The sequence below is a fragment of the Blennius ocellaris genome (genome assembly GCF_963422515.1).
Source record: "Blennius ocellaris genome assembly, chromosome: 1".
Lineage (NCBI taxonomy): Eukaryota > Metazoa > Chordata > Actinopteri > Blenniiformes > Blenniidae > Blennius > Blennius ocellaris.
This window is the reverse complement of record NC_137650.1, coordinates 30,859,484-30,883,785: the sequence shown is the minus strand read 5'-3', so window position 1 is coordinate 30,883,785 and position 24,302 is coordinate 30,859,484. Positions and strand designations below refer to the sequence as shown.

Genomic DNA, 24,302 nt, shown 5'->3' with positions numbered 1-24,302 from the left:
TAGCTTTTTCTGTTACTTAGTCATGAGTTTGACACGAAAACAAACTTTAACCTGACTAAAATGACTCTTTTCTTCTTTGTGTTGTCACTGCAACACGGTGCCTTAAATAGACCCACTCACAACTGCTGTTCTTCTTTTCTAATGGAGATATTCATAAATTGTGTTCAGATAATAAATGTAATTATCATATGTTATCTATTTGTTTCTTCCTAGTTGCATCTTGTCATTTTAACTTGCGATTCATCTTTATTGGCATTTGACTCAGAAATTGAACTGACGTCATGTTTTTATTTCTCTTTTTCCATCATATCGCTGCCATGATTGAAGAAGAGGAAGGTAAAGACAAACGAAACCAATCGACATTTCAGATCACTTTCTCCATTGTACTAATTTTCAGATGCCTTGTTTCACCCTTGATTTGAAGTGTTTGACAGTGGCACCTGCTTTTTTTAAAAACAGAATTAAAATAATTCCATGCTTTATTCACACAAAGTAAAGAATTAAACTTTTAGTGGATTTCTATAAAAATGCTAAAAGTGAATTGTAATCTCACATTTGGGTCAGTGTTTAATAGATAAATACTACATAAGGCTATCGTGTAGCTTTAAAAAAAAAAAAAATTTTGATGCGTTATTTTTGGCTGGTTCTTTATTTGTATGCGTAAAGAAATGAATATCCTAACCTGGAGGCGAACATACTAGCCATAGCAACTTTTTTATTTTTGCAACTAACATCCAGCTGTCAGTCAAACACTTCCAACTTAAAGGTGACTTCTCTCTGATTGAGTGATGTTTGGATCACATGCTGAAGAATAAAATGCGACGGAGCCTCGAGGCCATTTGCATTTCTTTTCTTTGCACGTGACAAGTTCACATGGTCATCTGTAAATCTCGGTCGCTGACCTGATTCACACAACGGACATATGATGAACAAAAGATGACAAAAAGTCCCTGAAAGAAACAGTCTAAAACTTACAGAGATATAAGTAATAAAATAGGTAAAAGTCTGTTGATATAGTGGAAGTCCTGAGTGTTTTAAAGCTTGATTTAAAAGAAGTGAGTGTATTAAATCTCACATTTAATTTTTCATAGAGCTGTTTTAGGGATATGCTACCTTTCTTTTTGGGAACATATTCGGTCACTCCGAGGGTAAACTATATTTTAATTTATGTTATTCACATTTGTGATTTTAAAATTGCAGAGATATGAAATGAGTGACTTTTGTTTATATTTGTAGATTTTTAAAGATAACTTGTAGTAACTCATTGAATATAACCCAGAAAAAGACAGTAAAATGTAACATTATGCAACATTGAGCTTGATGTTAGCAATGGATGCCAGTTTATGAAAATTTAAGATCCTGTACTGGATTCATTGCCTAAGAAGTACCTCAGGGGCATTTGTATGCCTGAAAACAACCTCTTTCAATGTAATTATTTATACATTTGCAGAATTGATTTCAAGATATGCTGAAAGATAAATATAAATTAAGAACTAACATGTGAGCGTCTTTAGCTCAGTGTTGATAAAGGGAACAGCTAGTCTGTCTCGATTGAAATCAAATTAATCTGCCAGCTTTAAAAGCCCTGATTCTCGATACAGTGCAAAAGAAGTAATGTTGATTAAAGTAAGTTTTTCATTAATTTGTGAAATGACTGTTCATCCTTCAGGTAGTTTTTGGCTTCAAAGGTTCAATATGTCTTCTGTGTGAAAGGTCAACTGACTCTGTCTCATCATCATCTGTTTCTCTCTCTCTGTTCTCCAGCAGCGCTCATCCATCCATCGTACTTGTCACTAAAGTAATCTCTCACTATTTGGTTTCTAATGGCTCTGTCATGTCTGTGGTCTTCATTAACGGCCTTCTCCGACACTCTTCCTCTCCCCGGCGGTTTGGTGCATGCTGCGTGCCCCTAGCCCAGGAGGAGGTAGTAGAAGTAGAAGTAGCCCCTGAGGCGGAGGCCCAGGTAGAAGCAGAGCCAGAGGTAGAGCCTGAACCAGAGCCAGAGCCAGAGCCAGAGCCACAGGAGGTGGTGGAAGGTACGTGGCATGGGCGATTCCGTTCACCCTTCCCCTGCAGGACATCTAGCACTCTGCCCTGTAAGACAGCCAAACGTCGAGGCATCGACACACAGAGAAACATATCCAACACAACAGTCTAAAAAGGAAGATTCAGCATGATTTCAGTTTGTGCTTCAGGCATGGGAAAAACAACAGGTCCTAAATCTTAACCTTTTTCTTAGGACCCCTCAAACATCCTTTATGAATATCGGCAGACTTCTTCTCTGGTCTCTGATCAGAATGAATAGTTTTGTAATGATAGACAATATACACAAAGAACTAAATCTCAGCTCTGTTCGCCATTCTATAAAATATCAGACATGTGGAAATATGATTTTGACAACCTCCAAGCAGAGAGTGTACTGTGACATCCTATGATCTGTGGCTTAATATCCCAAAACAAACATTTACTACTAAAGAAAAAAACAAGGAAAAAGAAAGACTCCATATAAAATAAAAATGATTCTTGTACAAGGGAGCATGCATATATTTTCGGGTTCTTTTTACGTTATATGTTTCCAATTCAACATTTGTGATTTCATTTTAAACAAAATAAGGGTTTCTCGTGGGTTTAATGAGGACTAATGGCCTGTGGAAAGTCTTTGGTTCACTATAATGACTGACTATGTTTTTGCGGAGTCAGTTCGCTGTCTACAAAATAAAGATGTGGGTTTCACAAGCAGAAACTGTAATCATGCTGAAGCTGGTTTCAAAATGCATTTTCTGTTGATACCAGTGACAACTATCTGCCACAAAGTGATCACAATTTAAGATTGTCTGCTTCAATCATACAGTCCCCTTTTTATCTAGCAAACAAATCTCAGAAATGTCGCACTTGTCTGAGAGATTCCAATTTCTTGTCACAAAAAAACCCACTCAGTTGACTTGTTGGGTTTGATATTTTTGCAGTTCATTCATGCAGCTGTTTTTTCCACTTTAGTCCCCAGCTGCCCAGTTTAACAAAAAGAATAAATAAATAAATACAGTTTTTCAAAATCAGTTTTCAGGAGTAAACACCAAAAGAAATGTACAGACTCTCACCACACACCATACTTTATCCATAACCGTTTTAAGATACATATAATATTCACACAGAAATACATCATAAAGAGTCTTTATGACAAATGTTACATGTACATCCACAAAGCAGAAGCAAAGTTATTAAATATGATTTCTCGTCTCACAATGTGATCCGATGGGATTTAATATGATACTTTCACACAAGAAGGTTTACCTTGAAAGCCTTGTGTTGTTTAGTATTGCGGCCACATATGAACACAAATGTCTGTATTTGATATGTCAGCCTTTTTTATCTTTCCAATTTTGCAGATGTTTCGACCACATTGAAAGAAACTTGCAGTCGTATATGTATTAATAAAAAATATATATATTTCTTTTCTACAGACATTTTAAGGTTACAATGTATACAACATTCCCTATGATCTAATGACTACAGTGAGTTAATTGGTGCTGACATTTTGATTTTGGTCACGTCTATATTCTTTTCTTCTAGTGAAAGACATTTTTAGACTGTAATAACAGCCGGATCGTAAGTTTGGAGATACCTCATTGCTTCACGGCATCATTGCACACACACACACCACTCTGAATAACAGCTGCACTTTGTCACACTCATTCTCCACACTGCCTGCGACAAAAACAAGCCACCTTCTGTGTCACCGTAGCGCTCACCGCATCACATATTTGGTCTTGGCTTCACGAACTCTCCACGGTTATCACGCCATTCTGTCACCATGAGCCGATGCACACAGAGCACTTTATCCTGCATTGCCACTCAGTGTCACATGTGTGTGTTCTGAATATGAGCTGTGCATATAGAGTCAATGTTGGAAGAGAGAAGAAGAAAATCTGCTGCCTCTTACATGAATTGATTTGCCCTGCTTCATCCGTGGCCTTCTGTCCATTTTAATATCCCATGTTGTTGTTAATGACCATTTCCATTGTTTGCATTTTGGCAAACTCGTGCGTCGCTCTTCAAGGCCCCAGTAGAAAGGATGATGGGTACTTTCACTCATGTAAAAGCCATTTCTTCGCCTCTCTTCTTGCCATGTTTAGCATCATTTCTTTCGTTTTTTTTTTTTTATCTTTCTGTGTGTAGACTAAGAGTGAGATTGGCAAATTGCTCCAAAGCATTTACATTGGGGTGTTGCAAAAAACAGTCCTCGTCCACTGAAATCCTCCATGAAAATGTTTTGTTTTGATCAAATGCATTTGTGATATGTGATGAATCCTGTCTGCAGAGGGAGTCACTGCAAAAGTCTTATTGGTTTCATGCTTTAGGGTTGCTGCTTTGACACCAAACAATTTAGAAAGAGGCCAAAAAAAAAACGCTTAAATGAAACCCGAACAACAGAGAAAAAAGCAAAATGACTTTCAGTTTGCCAAAAATCTTTAATTAAAAGGCATTTCCAAACAGAATCTTTCGTATTGGATGAACAGAGAGCTGCCTACGGTGTGAGTGCATGACAATAGACTTGTGCAGTCGCTTCCTTCTGCCTCTAAAGTTTGGATATGAACACCCCAATCTGGTAAATGTGCTTCCTAAGCTGTGCTTTGTAAAGAGGACAGGAAGAGGCTGCCCGGTGCCGCCACTAATGATCTCTGTTCTGCTCTTGCTTTGGACGCTTGCTGCATGCAGACGCCTATGAAGAGGAAGGTACGTTGACCTGACTTTCTCAGTTCTTCTGATTGTTTCCCTGCTGGTCCGGGAGCCTTTATATTCACACCGTTGACACGTTATTAACTGTTTTCGATGATCTCCCCTGAGAGCAAAGGCTGAATTAGTCGGTTGGCTTTTAGGCGACCGAGGTGACAAGGAGGAACAGTGTGAAGGAATTCATAAATGCTGGATCGTGGTGCCGCCTGCCCCCCTGCTCATCTCTGCTTCTTCTCTTTTTTGCATGAATGTGTCCTGCCAGTGGACGATGGCGATCAAGATGGTAGTTTGTCTTTTCCGCGAGTCGCTGTTGCTTTGCCTGCTTTTGCCTTCCTCCCCTGTGTTGTCTATTTCCTGTGTTTTAGTGAGAGGGCCACACACAAAATAAATAAACACATACACACACACACGCACACACACACACACACACACAGAAAAAAAAACAATGACAGAAAGCAACTGAAAGCTAATCACACACGTCCCAATCCTGAATGTGTCTTTACCACAAAAAACTATTAACCGTAGTCACGAGTTCAAACTCTCCTTCCTTCTGTCCCCCGATGCACCTGTATGTTCAGTATGGTGGATAGTTTGATGTTGTTTTATGTTTATGAACGCAACGTACTCACTTCTCGCACTTTTGATTACACCGGTTTGATTCACACACTAATGCGCAAGAAATTAACGAGTAAATTAGTGAACGTCTTGTAGGACAGTGGCCTCGTTCCTGTGTACGACCCTTCACCTTTAAGAGAATGCCGAGTGAAGCCGCTTCAGTTGCTTAGCTTAGTTTTACAGTTTGGGAGTTTAGCTCATTATGTCAAGGGTAACTCAGGGAAATGTTTCTATTATAGTGCAAAGGAAGGATATTCCAAGGCTTCAAGCCTTTAAAGTGCCCTTTTCATAAACTTACTTCTGTCGGAGAGTATTAAACTAACCAGAATGTACCGTAATTAAATTTAATTAATATTAGAAACATTTCTCAGGAAATTTCTGTAAAAAGTCAACTTCTACACTTTTGATGACCTCTGTCCTACTATTTATAGTATTATCTGTGAGGATAAAAAAATGTCCTATATATGAACGGCATTGGTTTGACATCAACCTTCTACTAATTTTATGTGCATCCATGGGGATTTAATCATGAATATTCTTGTCCATCTATTGTTAGTTTGGAAGAAAGAAGAAGAAATATAAAGTCACTAAATATGCTCATCGCCCCATAAAGGGCAAAGTGGAAAGCAGGAGGAGCTGGTAAGCTCAGACCGGCCCAGAGGTCCGCAACCTTCACAAGCAAAACTTCAAAGGGAGGCTCGTGCACAGTCGTTCGGTCACTGTTGGTGGAAAGTATTGCTATAATTAAAACTCACTCTCACGTTACAATCGTCCAGCTGAGGTGTGAAACAACCTGCAGCCCTCAGATGTAACTCAGTTTGTCCACATGGATCCTTTCCCTCATTAACCAGTAGCTGCATGCACTCTCTCCATTTCTACACATCTGACGGTTCAATGTCTCTCTCCTCTCCTGGGTGTTGCCTGGTTCCGATTACAAAGAAGAAAAGCCGAAGTATAAGTGAGTACATTGACTTCTAGTGTTGTCTGTAGCAGATGTTTTCACCTTGATCGCATTTCTGAAAAACGTGTGTGTTTCCATCAACAGGCCGAGTGCTCCCAAGATCCCTGATGGAGAGAAGGTGGACTTTGATGTAAGCGAGTTTTCATCAGTTTAAATTTTGCATTAAAAAGGTTAAAAATGAACCCGTGGGTGGATATTCGCCATTAAAATCCAATGATCTAAATACATGACATGTCATTTTAGAATTTAGATGTAATTTCAAGTCACTTTTCTACATGAAGTTATTTTTTATCGAAATAGATTAAATAGAAAATATATAACAAAATACAAACAAATAATGTGTGGAATATCATCACAAGTTTTCTTTTATGTCACTTCAGCTCAAGGTCTTTTCGTCAATATTGTAATTTTTACAGTCATAAGATTTTTATTAAATTCAGGTGGCGGAGAGAAAACTCAAACTCAAATGCTGCTGAAATGTTCAATGAAACAAAATTTAAAAGATTAAATTATTTTTGTTTACCAGTCACTGGGTAAAGGATCATACTTTATTTTGCCTGAATGACCCTTTGAGAATACCTGAGTGTTTTTTTTAGGGGTTTTTGTTTATTGTTTGTTTTCATTCTCACAGGACATCCAGAAGAAACGTCAAAACAAAGATCTGTATGAGCTGCAGTCGCTGATCGACGCTCACTTTGAGAGCAGGAAGCAGGAGGAAGAGGAGCTCATCGCCCTCAAAGAAAGAATTGTGAGTTTGGAATGAAATTAGTAAAATAAATATTAATATTAATATTTTTCTCTTTTGCTTTTTCACCGTCACCAGAGCATATGATTCCTCAGAACACACTCTTCAGTGGATTAGTATCATTTCCATTATAGTTCAGAGGTCACAGATGGTCCAGTTTGGTCTCAGTGGAGCCAGAGTTGTAAAAAGTAATCATAACCTATAAATAGTATCCATTTTAAATGTTCTCTGTTTTAAAACAAAAAGACTCATTTTGGTCCAGGTGCCATATACAGTAGAGTTCCAGCTCAGGGGACTGGATCATGGGTAACGACAACATACAAAATAAAACTATATATATGACCGTATATAACCATGCTAGTCTTTGATAATCTGCCAGTTAATTCAATGAAAATGCACTTGAGTTCTGTATGACAAAATTACTCAACATGAAAAAGAAAAAAAAAAACCTTTAAAATGACAAAACAAAAAAAACCTCTAACAAACCCCCATGCATGTGATATCTGCCGGCGTGTTTGTGTGAGAAGGATTTCAGCCTTGTGTTTTGCTTGGTGTCTTCAGGAGAAGCGCCGTGCCGAGCGAGCTGAGCAGCAGAGGATCCGATCCGAGCAGGATAAGGAGCGACAGGCCAGGAGGGAGGTATGCATCTCGTCTCTGATATAATCCAACTTTTATTTCACAGCTCCAGTCTTTAACTTTCCACTAGACTCGTGTTCACCCACTGCTTTGATTCATAAAATATCTGAATGAAGGAGTCGGCATTTCCCAACAAAAAAAATTAAGCTTTAAGAGGAAGTAGCTGAGCAGTTTATTTGCAGTTTCAGTTGATAGATGTGGCATCTAAATAAAAAAAAACACATTATACGAAGGCTACACACTCACTGGCCTTCACTGCAAACTACACAGGCTTATCTATATGTTTGATATGTGGAGAGAGATTATCCATCTTCTAAACAATTTTATTCAACTTAGTATGGAAAACCCAAATATAGATCAATCCTACAGCCTAAAGGTCAACTTGAAATGTTTTGGGGTTTTGTTGTCTGTGGAGTGCTTGAAGAAAACATGGACATGCACAGGAAGAACATGCAAACTGCAAGAAAGGCCCCCAAGCTTGGTCTCAACCCAGAGATATTATTGCAGTATGAATTTGCTTTAGAAAGTCTGGCTATATGTGGACGCTATGTCGAAGCTTTTTAAAATCCCGCAGCGTCACACTGACCTCTTCTGGTGCCTCTGGTTTACTTTGGGCACTCAGCAATGAGAAGCTGCTCCACATGGAGGCGCAAATGTTATATTAGAGCATCAAATGTATAATGATATTAGAACAAACATTGGAATTAGTTATTATCGTATATTTTCATTTCAATTGTGTAGATTTGTCCAGTGACACAGTATGTCTGAGGAGTGGTGTAATCAGTTTCTCCTTTTTGATTTTAGCCCCATGGTTTAATCAAATGTGAACATGCTGTTAACTGATGTCATGTAAACCTTTGATTTACAGGCTGAGAGGATCAGAAAAGAGGAAGCTGATGCTCAGAGGAAGGCTGACGATGAAGCCAAGAAAAAGAACGCGCTGTCCAGCATGGGATCGGGCTACACCAGCCACCTGCAGAGGGTATCTCTCTTCTTTCCTCCCCTGTGGTGATTTTTACATCTGGCAAACTGTACAAATGTGGGTGACAACTTTGGGGGTTTCATCTCCTGCTGTGACTTTTGCAGATCGACCAGAAGAGGGGCAAGAAGCAGACCGAGAGAGAAAAGAAGAAGAAGGTCCTTTCTGAGAGATGCAAACCACTGAACATCGAAGCCCTCAGTGAGGACAAACTGAGGTATGACCCAGAGGAGGCTAAGAGCCACGAAACACACTCAACATCGGTTTGCATGCAAATGGAGCTTACAAACCCCAGAGTCACAATTTAACATGACTGAGAGGGTTGGAGAAACCAATAATGTAATTATGGATAATAATGTAGTAACACGTGTCATTATAAATGTGATAAAGTTCGTAATTGTAGTGTGGAGCCAATATCATTCCAAAATCCATTTGCCTAATCAGTTGACTGGTTACGTTGCTTTTAAGAAGTTGCTTTTGAGAATCTTTTGAAAATGGCATAAGCACAGCTAATGATGTAATAATACATTAAAATAGCTAAATGTTGTGGAAATAAAGTTCTATTTTTTTGCAGTTTGTTGATCAAAAATAGGTATAGTCGATGTAAAGTCATCACTGAACAACAATGACAAGTTACTAGGTATTGGGTTAACATTTGAAATGGACAAAATTATTACACAATATTGGTTGCTACAAGGTAGAAAATTAAATCACTAAATTCCTGGATTAGCGGTCTAGGCTGGAATCTGAAATGCGTGTTGACATTGCTTGATTACAAGTAAAACAAACAAGATTTTTTTTCAACAGGGAGAAAACCAGTTCTGCTCACCATTGATTCATTACAACACACACAATTTAATCCTGCTGGATAATTAACTCACTTTGAGAATGAATGATTACTTTATATGCAAATTATTTTATCAAACTTATTTGCTTCTGGTTTGTGTATTCTTTTAGGGAAAAGGCCAAAGAGATGTTGGAGGTGCTACGTACCCTGGAGGAGATAAAGTACGACGACTGTGAGAAGCTCAAGAGACAGAGATATGAGGTCAGTGAGGACGTGTTGTGTATCTCTGCTGCATGCAGGATATGAATTATTATTGATTAATTCAGATATAATGAAGACAATGCATCAAAGAATAACCTGGGTGACATTATCATTCTAATTAAAACAAGATGAAGAATGCTCAATCATTTTCAGGTGGGAAAAAAAAAATAGTGTTTCACCTTGAAAATAAAAACTCAGTCAATGCTTTGTCTCACAGGTCGTGTCTCTCAGAAACCGCATTGAAGAGCTGCAGAAACAGTAAGTGATGAGAAGAATGATTGGGTTTTTTTTATGTGTTCAAATAACCACACGTCTTCACTATGAATAACTGACCAGTCATTTGTTAATCATGTGGACATACATTTATTGACTCTAAATACACTGATAGAGATGCTGCAGGTAAAATCAATTGATAATTTAGCCATCAGCTGAGATTTATTTCTTTTAAATCTTTTAAAATCTTTAATGAGATGGATTTTATTTGGTTAAAAAATTGACAAAAACTACACTCGAAGGCCCTACAGACCCAAACAACACTCAGCCTTGCTGACATTCAAAGTTTGACACATGTACTGTATATAAGTATTTTTGATTAGAGGGTATGAAATAATTGTTTTTCACACATATATTTTCATAAAAATTTTGAAATTGAAATCAATGTTATAAATACACTGTAACGATTACAATATAAAATTAAATAAACTACTGTATAATAAAAACATTGTTTGTTAAAAACAAGTGTAACAGGTGCAACAGTTAATGTGAAACACATTGGAAAGTCCAACGTTAAACCAAAAGCTGCTATGTTTTATAGTTCACCAGGACTTTAAATTACATTTATGTTGTAAGTTTGTGCACTTTTCTGTAGACAATTATATCTAAAAGTTATACTTAGAGGGACAGACGTCGTCAGTGAATCATACGTTCACGCACACTGCGCAGCTCTGACTCTTGTTTTGTGCGTTTTGCGCCTTGCAGTAGCAAGAAGGGAGCCGCCACACGCCGCCGCAGAAAGTGAGCGCCTCCTGGGAAGCCGGTCAGCCCGGGGCAGCTGGAGGCACGATCCACCGGCTGGGACCCCCCAGAGTCACCCTGTGGGGTGGGGGTCTGCAGCACCACCAACAGCTGGATGTCTTAGCACCTGCGAGTGAACTCATTTTCAAGAATGAATTTGCACCCAATAAAGAAATAAATGTGTTTGTGTAAAGATGTGACGTTCAATCAATAAAGTGCAGAAATTATAATATCAGTTCCATTGCTCATCCATATTTGTATGTATGGATTCACTTTACAGGCCAGTTAATCAGATTAAAATATACAATATAATAACAATGTTATGCTGTGCTATTTTATAACCAATATAAAACATAACCATGATCTGAACCAGTTATCTATAATATTTTCTGTGGAGCAAATTTACAGTCTGTAAGTCATCTAAAGTAAATATAATTCATCTAAACCAGTTTATCTAAAGCAGTAATAACTGATTCAAATAAGCCTCTTATTAATCCAAACATTACTACGACTCATTTAAACCAGTTTATCATGAGTGTAAACCAGTTCATAATTATCTAAAGCAGTAGTAACTCATATTAAAAAAATATCAAAACAGGTAAGTAACTCGTCTAAAACTGTTTATAACTCATCCAAACCATTGTCTCAAGGAGTTAATTCCAGAACAGAGTTGAAATTGAATCATATCTGATGTAAGTGTGTTATCAGTGTGGACCGGGACCAGAGGAAAAGCATTTTGGTGAACTCTGTTATTCTCAAAGTGTCGTATAAATAATATTGGACTGGTTTACAGTAAGTTCCTCTGTGTTAAGTCAAAATTGGTATTATGCCCACAATCCTTCTCAAAACCCCCAAACAGTTTGCAAGATAAAAGAATATTTATCAAACACCAGACAGGGAGAAATCATGGCAGAATCACGTGTAAGCAAGTCTGTCATAATATAAATATTTGTTTATTAATATTCGTTAACTCATAAATAATGTAGAAACATTTTAAACACTCGACTCAGCATCCCTTTGAATGTGTTGTAAGGTATCATATGAGTTGTCAGCTCCTAATTGGATAGAAATGCACCAAATGGTCCTCAGTTTTCATCAGCAGAAGTAAAAATGGTAAAGGTCCTTTTTCTAAAACTGCAGGGATTCAACAAACACAGCAGCCTTAAGTTCATCCAGAGAAAAAAAAAAAAAAAAAAACTGGACACAAAACTTCAAGAAAAAAAAAGTCTACAATCACAAGAAATAAGAGAAATTCTATAAAACATTGAAACTACAAGTCCTTATTTCTGTAAGTCTCTGTAGAAAGCAGGAATCTTAGTGTTCTTGTCATCAGGCCTCCTGGTAAATGGAGGAGAATAAGTTTGGAGAAGAAGAGTCCTCGGCTGCGTCGGGCTCAGAGAGGCTCGGAGACACTGTTTGGTTGGGCAGGTGGACTGGTGACTGCAGGGCCGCTGTGAAGACATTCAGGGCCCTGGGGGACCACACTGTCTCCTGCAGGGGGCGCCGCTGGCTCTGTGCTGATACGCTCAACGATGCTGGACAGACAGTCCAAACTGGAAATGAGCGACGTTTTACTGCTGCGGCAATCTGAGGAGGAGAAACAAAGATGGTTCCTTTTCTGCTGAATATGTTGTTTTTGTTTGGACATATTTTGCAATAAACAGACGGTCGTGTCTGTTAATGTCATGGAATACAAGAAGGGCGATTTTATTGAAATAACATTTTGGTTTTAGATTCAACATTTCAACTTGATTTGAACCACTTTGTGAAGGTTTTTGTAGCTTTTCTTATTTATCACTGAATTGTTCTTTTTTGTCATCTTTTCTTAATATTCTGGAAGCCCCTGTGGCCTGCTTATTTTCTTCTCCAATATTGATCGATTGTGTCAGTAATTTAACTTTTTTCTTTTACTTATGTGGCCCTGAATACAACTTAGAAGCTTAATCAAATCAGTGGGAAATCATATTAAATAAATATTACCTCACATATTATTTGGAATAAGGAAGGAGGGCATGGATGGATGGATGGATGGATGGATGGATGGATGGATGGATGGACAGACAGACTGAACCGTGAATGCATGTTAATATTTGTGACCAATCAGATGGAGACCATCTTATTTGTGAAGTTAATTCACTTCATCATTTCAGCTTCAAGTCATAACTGGTGGCAACACGCCAGAGTCAAGGGGTTTCTGTTTATCTGTCACAAGTCACATCACAAACACATTTCTCAACATTATTGCATGTTTAACCAATAGCCCATTTAAATGTTTGCTCTCGTAAAGACAAAAGTAGAGGTGTAACTGTTGATGTGGGTGAAACTTGGGCAGAACATTTAATAAAAATTATAGATTTTTTTAAGATCTTGTTCAATCTGATACAAATCAGTCTTTACCATATAAGCACCATAAGTCAAAGCAAAGCTCTTATCAGATTGTTCTTAATGAAGTGGACAGTCTTTTTAATTGGCTCTTTCTAATAATTACGTGATGATGATTCACTGTGAAGAAAATAGCAGAATATTTCATATTTATGGATGACCACGTGATCAAATGTGTCCAGGGTGAATCTAAACACATCATGATAAAAGAGGCTCACCTCCTGCTGACTGACCACAGTATGATCCATCACTGTTTTCACTTGTAGAAGAACCAGGAGAGATAAAGTCCATCTGGAAAGACAAATGGAATGACAATGAACAAAAATCCAATTTTGACAATGGCGTGTGTGCATAATACACAAACTGTTTCGTTTTCAATGCTGATTTGTATTAAATTAAATTAATACAATTTGTATAAACCAGACATGCACTTTGTAAATTGCATCATCAGAAATTGTAAGTGAGAGTTACTAGAGAGAGAAAGTGAACTGACGGCGCTGTCGGAGCAGCTGGAGCGGGGGCTGGAGGCCTCCGAGTCGGCGCTGTAGTGCGCGTCCAGCGGCGGGTAGAAGCCGTCGTCCCGTCCGACCCTCAGCAGCGACTGCAGCGACTCGATGTAGCTGATGGCGTTGCGCAGGATCTCCACCTTGGGCAGCCGCTGGTTGGGGTTGGAGGCGGTGCACCGCTTCAGAGTCTCGAACGCGTCGTTGACTTTGCTGAGGCGCCGGCGCTCGCGCATGGTGGCCGCTTTCCTGCGGTCGGCGTGTGTCGTCTTCCTCTTGCAGGCCTTGCAGGCCCACAGCAAGCAGTGTCCAGCCTGGTGGAGACCCCCCGGGGCCCGCACATGCTGGTCCTCCTCCTCCTCCGAGGTGGTGGCCGCGTGCTGGTGGAGATGCTCCTCGGACTTCAGCAGGCCCGTGTGCACAAGCCGCGCGTCCAGGTCATCGAAAAAGTTGAGGTCGCCGGTGCTAAAGCAGGGGTCATAGAGGTCATCGGCAGAGGAGAGAGGGAAGGGAAAGTCTGAGAGATCCATCAGCTTCTGCAGGAGAACTTCTCCTCAGAAGTCCCTCTGAATACAGAAGATGTAAGAAATATTAAAAAATTAAAAAATTAAAAAGTCCAGGACTTGACCTAAAGAGAAAACAGAAAAGTCCCTCTGAAAAGTGTCTCACTGAAGTGAGCTGACATGACTGATTTAAATTAAACTGTCCAAAGTGGAGCTGTTGTGGTTAAAGGGCCAGCCTGTGTAAGTTCAGCTCCCTTGACTTGGTGTGTCTTTATAAAGACATGGGTGAGGAGACTGGGTGGGGTTTTAAGTGGCCAATGGTCTGTTGGGGTGTGTGTTTAAGTGTGTGAGTAACACGGGTCACAAAAAGGAAGCGATAGGAGGGTAATGAAGTCAATCTCACAAATCAGTCTGCTGTCATCTGCTTTTTCCACCAGAGTCATCCTGCCACGTGTCGTTTAAGAAAACGTACATGAACCAATAACAATACTCAGTTTGTTTGTTTGTTTTATCAAGCTATTAAATTATGTCAACAAAAAAGGCTTCTTTTATGCCTTTAAGGTTGATTATTATGCAACCAAAGCTTGTTTAAGACAGTGACTTTTATTTGAAACTCTATAGTACTCCATCTTCTGTTTACATACAATAATAACAAGAATGCACTTTTGACTTTTGTGCTTTAAATAAACAATGTCTATTCCAAAACACAAGATTAAGAAAAAAATTGAAAGACAAAAAGATTATGCTATTTAAAAAAAATCCTAAGATACAACAAATCAAAAATTAATCTGAATTAAAAAGACTTCTACCCTCTTTGAATCATTTGTTTAATTGATAGCTTTTATTCTGCAGAAAATACACATTTTATTGTTTAAAGCCCATGAACACAATGTGAATTTCTCTTGACTATTTCATTCATTCACTATTTTATTCATTTGATTTCAGATATTTGAAACAGTACAGCAGCAAAATGAACCATTTTTACAAACATCAGCCAGTTTCCACAAATTCATGTTTCTACAGAAAGTTCTGAAACTGCTCGGTTTTTACTTCTAAGTGATGTTTGTCCACAGTTTATTCAGATTACTAAAGCAGTTTATTGTCCAGTGCTTCAGTTTGTTGTTCTGCCGAGGTCATAAACTCACACAGTCATCAAGCTCCTCCCCCTACCGTGCGTGGGTGTGTGTGTGTGTGTGTGTGTGTGTGTGTGTGTGTGTGTGTGTGTGTGTGTGTGTGTGTATTTGACCAGATGACCAATGAAAATTCACACTACTTATTTACGCAAGTTTAAGATTTTTATTATTTGTAAAATAATCATGTTTATTATGGATTTTGAATGTGAGCTCCTCAATGCCTGGACATTTGAATGTTTTATGAATAGTAACCCTTTTAGCCAGACTATGAGGGGTTTGCATGCTCTCCCTATACATATGTGGGTTTTCCATGGATACTCTATGGGGTTTTAAAGGAAAATTGGGGCATTTGACATTAATTGGTAACTGTTAATCTCCCAAAGTTTTGATTATGAATATGTAATTTTCTGTCTCTATGTGTTTGCCCGGTAATGAGATTTTCTCCAGCTTCCCTTAACACTAGACAGGATAAAAAGCTATGTATAGAAGATCAATAGCTTTATATTTTTGTCACCATTGGTGCCTTGCAAGTAGCTAGTATTACTTACTTTCTTAGGGTTGTACGGTGATGCAGCAGTTAGTTATCTCACCTCATACAGACAAGTTCATGGATTTTAACACTGTGGGTTTCCTCTCTGTACTTCAGTTTTCCATCCATTTCAGGAACAGAGCAGCTAATTATTAAAGGTAACGGCTGTAGATGATGCTGATGACAAACAGAAGACTCAGTGAGCAGGACGGAGTGAGAAAGTAGCTTTACAGCTATTTCTGCCCTGAAAAGCAACAACAACTTCATGACAGCATCAGTGAACATAACTGAGCCAACTAATCTTATAATGGTGATGTGTTACATCAAAACAACAAAAGCTAATGGCAATTTGCACATAAATAGCTTGTGTTACACTGCTTTTATACTTTCTGTTGGCCATCACAGTCCACAGAATATATTAAGGATCTATGATTTTTTTACTTCGAACTAAGGATTTAAAGTGACACATTCCTTGTTTGTTTATTCTGTTTCAGATAAAAGTGTTGTTTTTTTTTATTAATGGTCATGTAACTCAGAGACTTCTCAGGTTTTTGAGGGGAACGCCGATGTGGGAGAGCGCGGCTCATGTCACAGGCTCCTCGCAGCTTAATGGGAAAGCACTGCGTTAAATTTAGCAGCTTGTGAAATTGAAGACGAGTGCCCTTCTGGGTGAGGTGAGCCGTGGTATTTTGGAAGATCCTTCTGCTGGCTTTCGCACCCGCTGCATACTTTGGGAAACTTGAAATAATCTGGTGGCAGCACAATCAAATGCTGTCACAATGGAATCACTTTCCCAAGAAGTGCTTATATAAGACTTTGGGTTTTCTGTATGAACTGAATATATATACAGGGTTTGAGAAGAATTTGAGAAAGTACTGAGAAACTCACCATGCTTACAATAACTTAAAACTGTTGTGTAACAAAAGACAGAAATGTGAGTTAGTTAGTTAGCTAGTGCTTACCAATAAACAGCAAAATGTAATGATAATCATCATCATAACAATAATAATAATAATAATAATAATCATAACAATCATAATAATAATGAGCTACAAAGTAGATGAGTAATAGACATGTTCAGCTGAATATTGTCGTTTGTGTATTCATCAAAACTACTTTTATAACTTTCAATATCATTCACTGCATTACTGTAAAATAATGGATTGAAAGGTGTTATTCATGGATAAATATATATGTATATGAGAATATTAGAGATAAAATTAAGTCTCACATTCCTGTGCTTTACTGTTTATACTCATGTGTTTTTATATTAGAAGAGAAGAGAAGAGAAGAGAAGAGAAGAGAAGAGAAGAGAAGAGAAGAGAAGAGAAGAGAAGAGAAGAGAAGAGACATTTTAACAAAAATTTTAATATTAAATCAGACAGGATATAATTAAATAAGTAATATTTAATATATATGGCTTTATGGTGACCAATATAAGCACAGCAATGATTAAATTAACAGAAAACACAGCCACCACTATTTACAGGGAGGAATTTTTATATTTTATATTTTTTAGAATATTTACATAAATAAAAGTTAAAAAAAACAACTACACTCAGTCATCTTAAGCCATCTTTTCAGATAAAATGAGTTGTCTTTGGAGAAAAACTCAAGTCAGTGTTTTGTGAGACAAAACAAAAAACCAAAGTATTTTGACCTGCAGTTTTTGTGAGTCAACTCACAAAAGATCAGTTCCTGCTGGTTTATCGAGAAATCTTTTAGTAAATGACGACTTCACTGCTCCTCCCCAATTCCTTCATGTTCAGGGAGTGAGAAAACTCTCCTGTGCAACTTCCCATCAACCATACATTCATTCTAACACTTGAATGGGCCACAACAAGTATATTTGGATGTGAAAACGTTCAGTTTTCAGGGTGTTTTGCTGCAGATTGACACAGAGGCAACAACTTTAAAAATGGCAACCTACTATCAATTTAAGAATTGCACTTTACACTCAGACACAGTTTGGTCTGTTTGTTACTTTTTTTGCACTCAACACAATATTGCAAGAACTTGAAAACTTTGTTTGGATATTAACCCCATCCGGGTCATGGATTCAGCCAATTCCACCAATTTATACCCATTACATCTGGACAAAGGCTTCCACGCTCAAGAGATAGTGATAGATATCACACACACAATCAAATATGTGCAACAATCAATGTAAAATGCATGTTTTTGAACTGTACACATAAATAGCCAAATTCAAATCCAAGATTGTCGTGCTGTGAAATTACAATCTTACCCACCGGACCACTGTGAAACCATTTAATTCTCAGCTGGTTGATTCCTTCAGAAACAAGAAATTATTTTGCTTTGCGAGAATATAATTCAAGCATATCTTGTTGTTCATGAGTTAAGCAAACACAGAAATTCCACTTTTACCCTACTCTTGAGTCTTCATCCTATTAATTGCTGAGTTCAGTTTTGTGACAAGATGTAAGCATGGACTCCAGGCATCTCGTCCATCTGATGAATGGATTATTTCCTTTGGTAACTTCCCATGATGAAGCCTGTGAAAGTCTGTCTGGATCAATCACTGCCATTGTTTTGCTTTCAGACAACAAACAAACTGTAAATCTTCAGCGCCTTCACCTATCGACAACGTCATCATCAAAGCTGAAACGAGGAAACCATGAAGCCTCAGTCTGACAGGACACGTCGGGACACTCAGATCAGGACTGTGCTGGACCTGGATGTGGATTCCAGATGGATCCTGGGAGCTTAGAGGGAATCACCAAGTACCTAAACACACCGCCGTACCCCCTCCTGAGTTTTATAACCCCTGTTAACAGTCAAAGCAAACTGACTGTTGTCAGGCTCATTATGTGCTTCACGCTCCTTCATTTTCACAGGTTTGCTCTCTCTCACATCCGTTTAATGGAGAAGAGACACAATGATTATTCTTCACACATTGTTGTTATTGAACCATAAACTCGTGATTGACCTGGTTATTGACACTGACAACATTTATGAATAAGCAACACTTTTTACTTTGAAGATAAGGTTTCACGTTTTTATATCCTGAAGCATTTTTGTTATGGCTGGCCTTGTCACTCGAGACTGTTTTCTTAATTCTGCTGTTAGAGGTTCAGACTGTATGGCGACCATATCCAATGCACTGAATGAACAACTCTGAGGTTGTCAAACTCTCTTAAGTTCAAGAGCCTCATAAACATCCAATTTGATTTAGAATTGACCAGAACAGTGAAATAACAGCATAATAATCTATAAATAATCCACTGATAATTATCACAAATATTTTCCATTTGTTCTCCCTGATGTACTCTCGTCTCTTTTCAAAACATATCATCTTGATTTTCCTCCGAGCCTATTTGAAAAAATAGTTTGAGCATAATCATTATAAAAGTAAAGTACAACTTGAGGCTTACATCTACCACTCTTCAGATTTAATTGTCTCATTTCCTTGTTTTTTTAGGCAAAATATGCTTTAATACTAAGGACAGCAAATTGTATTAAGACTTTCCCCCCAAAATGTACTCCTAAATAGGATCTGAATTCATCTAAGACACGTTGTCTCCAAGCTGAGCTGTATTGAGGTGACAGAGGAGTGAAGGTGGTGTTGGACAGGTGTACAGCTTCTGCCACTGAAGGACCGTGAATTATGACTTCCTGCTCCATACTGAGGTACTTGACCTCTGTACGTCCATGACTAAATGCTGTATTGGGCTGTAATCAGCCTGTTTGGAGGCAAAGTAGTTAACCATGGTCGCTCCACTGAGATCTGTTTTTGATCAGTTTAGGAAAGCCGTCAGACTCTGTGCTGCACAGTCCCTCGATGTCGCTGGACACAACAGGTCTGTATGTTATACGAGTATATTTCTAGATCTGGACCTTTCTCCGTTAAGTTTGCATGTTCTCCCAGTGGATGAATAAGTTCTTCAGGTTCTCTAAAAACCAATGACTCAGAAAAAGTGCGTAGGTGTGAATGTGGTCTGAGATGGACTGGAGAATGGATGGATGGGTGATTGGGATGGATTGATAAGTGAATGGGATAAGTAGATTAATAGATGTCTGTGGGATGAATGATGGATGAATGGATGGATGTACGAATGAGGAGGGAGAGTTGACTGATGGATACAGAAGCTATATAACCCTTCTAAAGGAAATTATGTTAACTTTTCCCTGAGAAAATACAATCACACTGTAAAATCTCTCTCTCAAAAAAAAGAGAATTACAGTCAATTAGTTTGAGCTACATGTTTTCAAGTGCATACGTGTGTTTCTGTGTCTCTGTGTCTCGGAACGACAACAAATGTTGAATAACTGCTTGGAAACCCAACTCTGAGAAAACTTCTCCTTACTCATAAATGAGACATTCGTGTAAGTTACTCAAGAGCCTTCTTCTTGTAAACACAGCCCCTCCTCAAGGCACTGTAAATCCTGTAAAACCAAATCGGGGACTTCCCAATTCTCAGTACTGTAAGGATGCGTTAATAATGCAAATCAAAGTGACTCTAGAAAAGCCACAGGAATAACATGCCAACTTGAGCACATGACTATCAAAAATAATGTTATCATTAGTTTTGTTAGGATTAATATTCATTGTTTTTTTTAATCTCTTCAGGACGAAGTTAAAAGACATATCATAATCATAACAAAGAAATGAGAACCAAAGAAAAACATATTGTTATTATCTGAATTGGGAGAAAGAATGATAGTAGCACCTGTTGCTGTTTTGAAAACAAGAGATAATGTCAGAAATATCTTGAAGCATTTTTTTGTACAACGTCTCTGCTAAGCATTAGATATGATTTAGTCATGAGGAATAAAGTAAATTAGAATAACACATAGTAACTTTTGTTGCATCACTCAGTAGTTGTGCTGCTTTTACAGAAGTCAAATATGTGACAGGCAGTCTTCTTCTTATTTCGACATAAAAACATTTTAGATAATATAGTTTAAGGAAGTAGTACAATCTGTGGCCCTTTGTGTGTGTCAGTCTTGAGAACAGATCAGATCTTCTATTTTTTCCCGCCTCTCAGAGGTCAAAGGTTAAATCAGTTCAACCTGCTCCCGCTATCTGCCCCTGCTGTGACAAAGCCACCAGGTCACTTCCTGTACAGGGGCAATAATGTCCTCAGTGTGCGCAGACATCACCTGACAGTCGAGCTCTGGCCTTGTCATCAGCAGCTCTGACGTCAGGATGTTTTTTTTTACCCCTCCTCCTCCTCTTCCTCCTCCTTCGCCTCCTAAATGTGAGTGACGATGCCATCCAGTTCAAAGTCACAGTGACAAAGGAAGCAGTGATTAAAGTGCTGACAACCCCGATGTGTTTAACAAGTTACTGAAATGAAGCAGGGTGCAACAATATGGATCCATCAGCGAGTTAAAATAACATAATATTTTGGGTTCTCTTTACAAAAAATAATGTAAAAAAAAAAAAATATGTAGATGCAATGATGAGTGATTTTTTTTTAAGGGGTGAAAGTATTGTCTAGTTTTATGCCAAACTAACAGTCTAAAATATGATTACACGAAAACAAATTTCTTTTTAGTCATATGATAGAAAATGATCATCCAAGACATGTAGTCCACTGCTTTTTTAAATCACTTTCTATGAATGTCTACTTCAACAATATAATTATGTGGCTTTTCAGCCTTCATTTTTGTATTTTCTGTTGCCTGATTCAGTCGCCACTCTAAATGCTGTGAAATGACATTGCTACTGCCAATAAACAGGAACTAGTGACTCGTGTTACTTTGAACTCTTTCAACTTGGCCTGCATCAATAAGGAGCAGATGATATGGCTGAGCTGTCAGCAACGCACCGGTGGCTCTAAAAAAACTGATTCACTCAACAAGGTACATTGGCGTTCCGTAAATTAGTTAATTCGAGGAAGATGCTCTGTAATCTGGAGGCTGGTGATTCTTAACAGAAATTAATTTATGAGCCGACGATGTCAAGAAAGAGGCAACAACAACGCAAGCATGCGGGCAGCTTTCCACTGCTCCAGTGAACAGGAGTTAGGTGAAAGAGTAACTTCGTGGACAACCGTTTCTGCTGAATGAGACCGATCAGATCAGAGGAAACATAGGCTTCAGACGATACTAATAATCTGACTAATCAGAATAATATGACAATATGAAGATAATCTTTTGGTCGTTCTATGTTTTTATGTTCCTCGGTGTACTTTGAATTGGCCCTTGTGGATTATTTTGAACAGAATCTTCCAGCTCAGTGTTGCAGGCTGTTGGAGTCGATCCCAGCTCTCTATGGGCATCATGGTCATGACACCAGTCCATCACAGGGCAAACACACAGAGAGACAGACAAACACATATTCATATCTGCACTGATGGAAATTTAGAGTTAGTTGCTAAACTCACATGCATGATCTTGATCTCAGAATATCATAGTCAACGTAAACTCCACACAGTAAAGTCCCAAGCTTAAGCCAAGACTTTAACCATTTACAGGAGGCCTGTTGTGTTTGTGCAATTTGCCTCCTCCTGGTCAATAATTACTACAAAGATGAATCAATCAAGATATAATCTAAAATAATTGCCAAGAATTCAACACGTCTCTGTGAGAGCCAAAGGCTCACGTGTCAATATCCCTGGAATGTGGAAACATTACACGTGAAGCTACGTGGTCAACACCTTGGCAGGAATCCGCTTCGACGTTGATTTAAGTCCTGTCAGAAGGTACACTGTATTGCATTACTGTACTGTATGTGCTCTTATTCAGCATTATGTGTGTGTACAGTTAGTAAACTAGAAAGCAGTATGGCAAAGAGATGTGCAGCGTTACTAAGCTGCACACAAGCATGTCGTTTTACCCAGTACGAACATAAACTGAAGCACTGAAAGCACTGTATCAATAAAATTGTACAAATAAAATAAAATGGTCCATAAACTATATGGTATTTCTCTTGTATTATTCTTACGTGTTGAATACCATTGATTATTTAGTGAATTCAATATTCTCAAAATGTGTCATAATCAGGGGTAAAGAAAGGTAATATCGTTGCAGGCAGAGTTGAAATACACAATTCTTATTTGATTTTACCATATCAAAGCAATAAAATCCACACCTATACCATTTGTTGGTAAAGATTTGTACTTTGATTAAATCCTGAAACAAAATCCTGAAAATGTATTAGAAAAACTCAAATAATAGGAAAAAAATATGATTTAACACTCACCTTGAGTTGTCGTTAACCACCAGTTTGTACTGGAGCTCCTGGAAGTCCAAATGGGTCAGTAACTAATCACATTATAAATAGGTGAATGGATGTCAGTGGATACAATATAAATATGTCCAGATATATAACACTCTGACAGCAGCGGACTAAGCCAATGAAGAACTGCACGATGATGGAAATGTCACCTGTGTTTCAGTTTTATTAGAAAAGCCACATGAGTGCATTATAGTGTGATATTTTGTGGCAGAGGCTTCAGCCTGCACCTCAATGTGGAGGGAGCGGGACTCATTTTTGAAGGGTTCAGGTTTGCAATCAGGTCCACATCAGTATAGAGGAACACATGCACGCACACAACTTTTAATTCTGACAGACTCATTACATCTACCCACAGTTAGGATAAGATGAGACGAGACAAAACGAGATGTTCCTTTATTTGTTCCACAATGGGGGGGGGGATCACAAACTACATGTAAAGTTTTGCAGCTTCATAAAGACATGTCCCCATTTGATGACGGTGTAAACAGACCCACATACCCACAACATGGGTTCAGCCAGTACAGGACCACACACACACACACACACACACACACACACACACACACACACACACACACACACACACACACACACACACACACACACAAACTGAAAGTGTGTGTGTTCCCATGCAGCTGCTCTGAGTTTGTCAATGTGACACTGTCAGAGTCACTGTTGACTCTGATCCCACAATGCATTTCTCACAATCTCATGGGGACCGCTTCATTTCATGCTATTTTTTAACTTTCTAATTGTACAATTATATATATGCACTGGGTATATGTATCAGGAGTTAGGAGTGTGTGCGTATATATCTGTCATAATATGCGGCTAGTTTGGTACCTCTGCAATAGATGATGCTTCAGATTCAATGAATCACAATTAATCTAAAACCCCTTGATTAATTGTGGTCATTGACAAATATTTTCTTGAAATTAAATTAACTTGATGTGACGTGGTTCCATGGTATTATCTTTTGAAATTTTCAGTTTGAGCCCAAAGTGTTGTCACTTTGAGTAACAAATGAAAGCGTTCAGCCCATTAAAGCCCTTTATGAGCTTAAAAAAAAAAAAATCAAGGAACATCATTCTATGTCAGTTTTGCCTTTAAGCAACATGTCCACAGTTGAACTGACGTTCCCATGTTGCTGAAAATAAAAGCAGGACATGACTTCATCTTTAAATCCAGGCAGGGATCTGCAGACGCATCAACATCATGATAATAACTTGATACTAATTTCATCCTCCAGAAACTGAACCCCCCCATCATCAGCCAGCTTTCTTTTGATGCCTCAGAGGCCAGCTTGGCACCGC

General features: G+C 38.3%; 2 protein-coding genes across 4 annotated transcripts; one reads left to right on the top strand and one right to left on the bottom strand.

The window, feature by feature from the left end:
* The first annotated feature begins 334 nt into the window (after positions 1-334).
* Positions 335-10,967, top strand: LOC308129278 (troponin T, fast skeletal muscle isoforms-like). Of its 3 annotated transcripts, XM_080495142.1 has the most exons (12): positions 335-2,036; positions 4,717-4,734; positions 4,997-5,017; positions 6,289-6,307; positions 6,395-6,440; positions 6,942-7,058; positions 7,617-7,694; positions 8,560-8,673; positions 8,778-8,887; positions 9,628-9,718; positions 9,936-9,976; positions 10,697-10,967. In XM_080495142.1, exons 1-12 carry the CDS (start codon positions 1,835-1,837, stop codon positions 10,734-10,736), a joined length of 897 nt encoding a protein of 298 aa, XP_080351268.1. In that variant the 5' UTR covers positions 335-1,834; the 3' UTR covers positions 10,737-10,967. The 3 variants fall into 3 exon arrangements, with proteins under 3 accessions (XP_080351268.1, XP_080351270.1, XP_080351269.1); XM_080495143.1 differs by lacking the exon at positions 4,997-5,017 and having other exon boundaries at positions 337-2,036; XM_080495144.1 differs by lacking the exons at positions 4,717-4,734; positions 4,997-5,017.
* A 659-nt stretch (positions 10,968-11,626) lies between these two features.
* On the bottom strand, positions 11,627-14,355 carry myod1 (myogenic differentiation 1). The gene is made up of 3 exons (XM_080495172.1): positions 13,608-14,355; positions 13,333-13,405; positions 11,627-12,319 (listed from the first exon to the last, which is right to left on the bottom strand). The coding sequence occupies exons 1-3, from the start codon at positions 14,145-14,147 to the stop codon at positions 12,126-12,128; spliced, it is 807 nt and encodes a 268-aa protein (XP_080351298.1). The 5' UTR covers positions 14,148-14,355; the 3' UTR covers positions 11,627-12,125.
* Between the last annotated feature and the right edge of the window lie 9,947 nt (positions 14,356-24,302).

What these genes read in the sequence shown, in the direction of transcription:
- LOC308129278 (XM_080495142.1), top strand. Translation starts at nt 1,835, where the DNA reads ATGTCTGTGGTCTTCATTAACGGCCTTCTCCGACACTCTTCCTCTCCC. An exon ending in TCGCCCTCAAAGAAAGAATT is followed by an intron (nt 7,059 to 7,616) that starts GTGAGTTTGGAA and finishes TGGTGTCTTCAG; the next exon opens with GAGAAGCGCCGTGCCGAGCG. An exon ending in CTCAGTGAGGACAAACTGAG is followed by an intron (nt 8,888 to 9,627) that starts GTATGACCCAGA and finishes GTATTCTTTTAG; the next exon opens with GGAAAAGGCCAAAGAGATGT.
- myod1 (XM_080495172.1), bottom strand. Translation starts at nt 14,147, where the DNA reads ATGGATCTCTCAGACTTTCCCTTCCCTCTCTCCTCTGCCGATGACCTC. An exon ending in CCAGCTGCTCCGACAGCGCC is followed by an intron (nt 13,406 to 13,607) that starts GTCAGTTCACTT and finishes TTGTCTTTCCAG; the next exon opens with ATGGACTTTATCTCTCCTGG. An exon ending in CTGTGGTCAGTCAGCAGGAG is followed by an intron (nt 12,320 to 13,332) that starts GTGAGCCTCTTT and finishes TCTCCTCCTCAG; the next exon opens with ATTGCCGCAGCAGTAAAACG.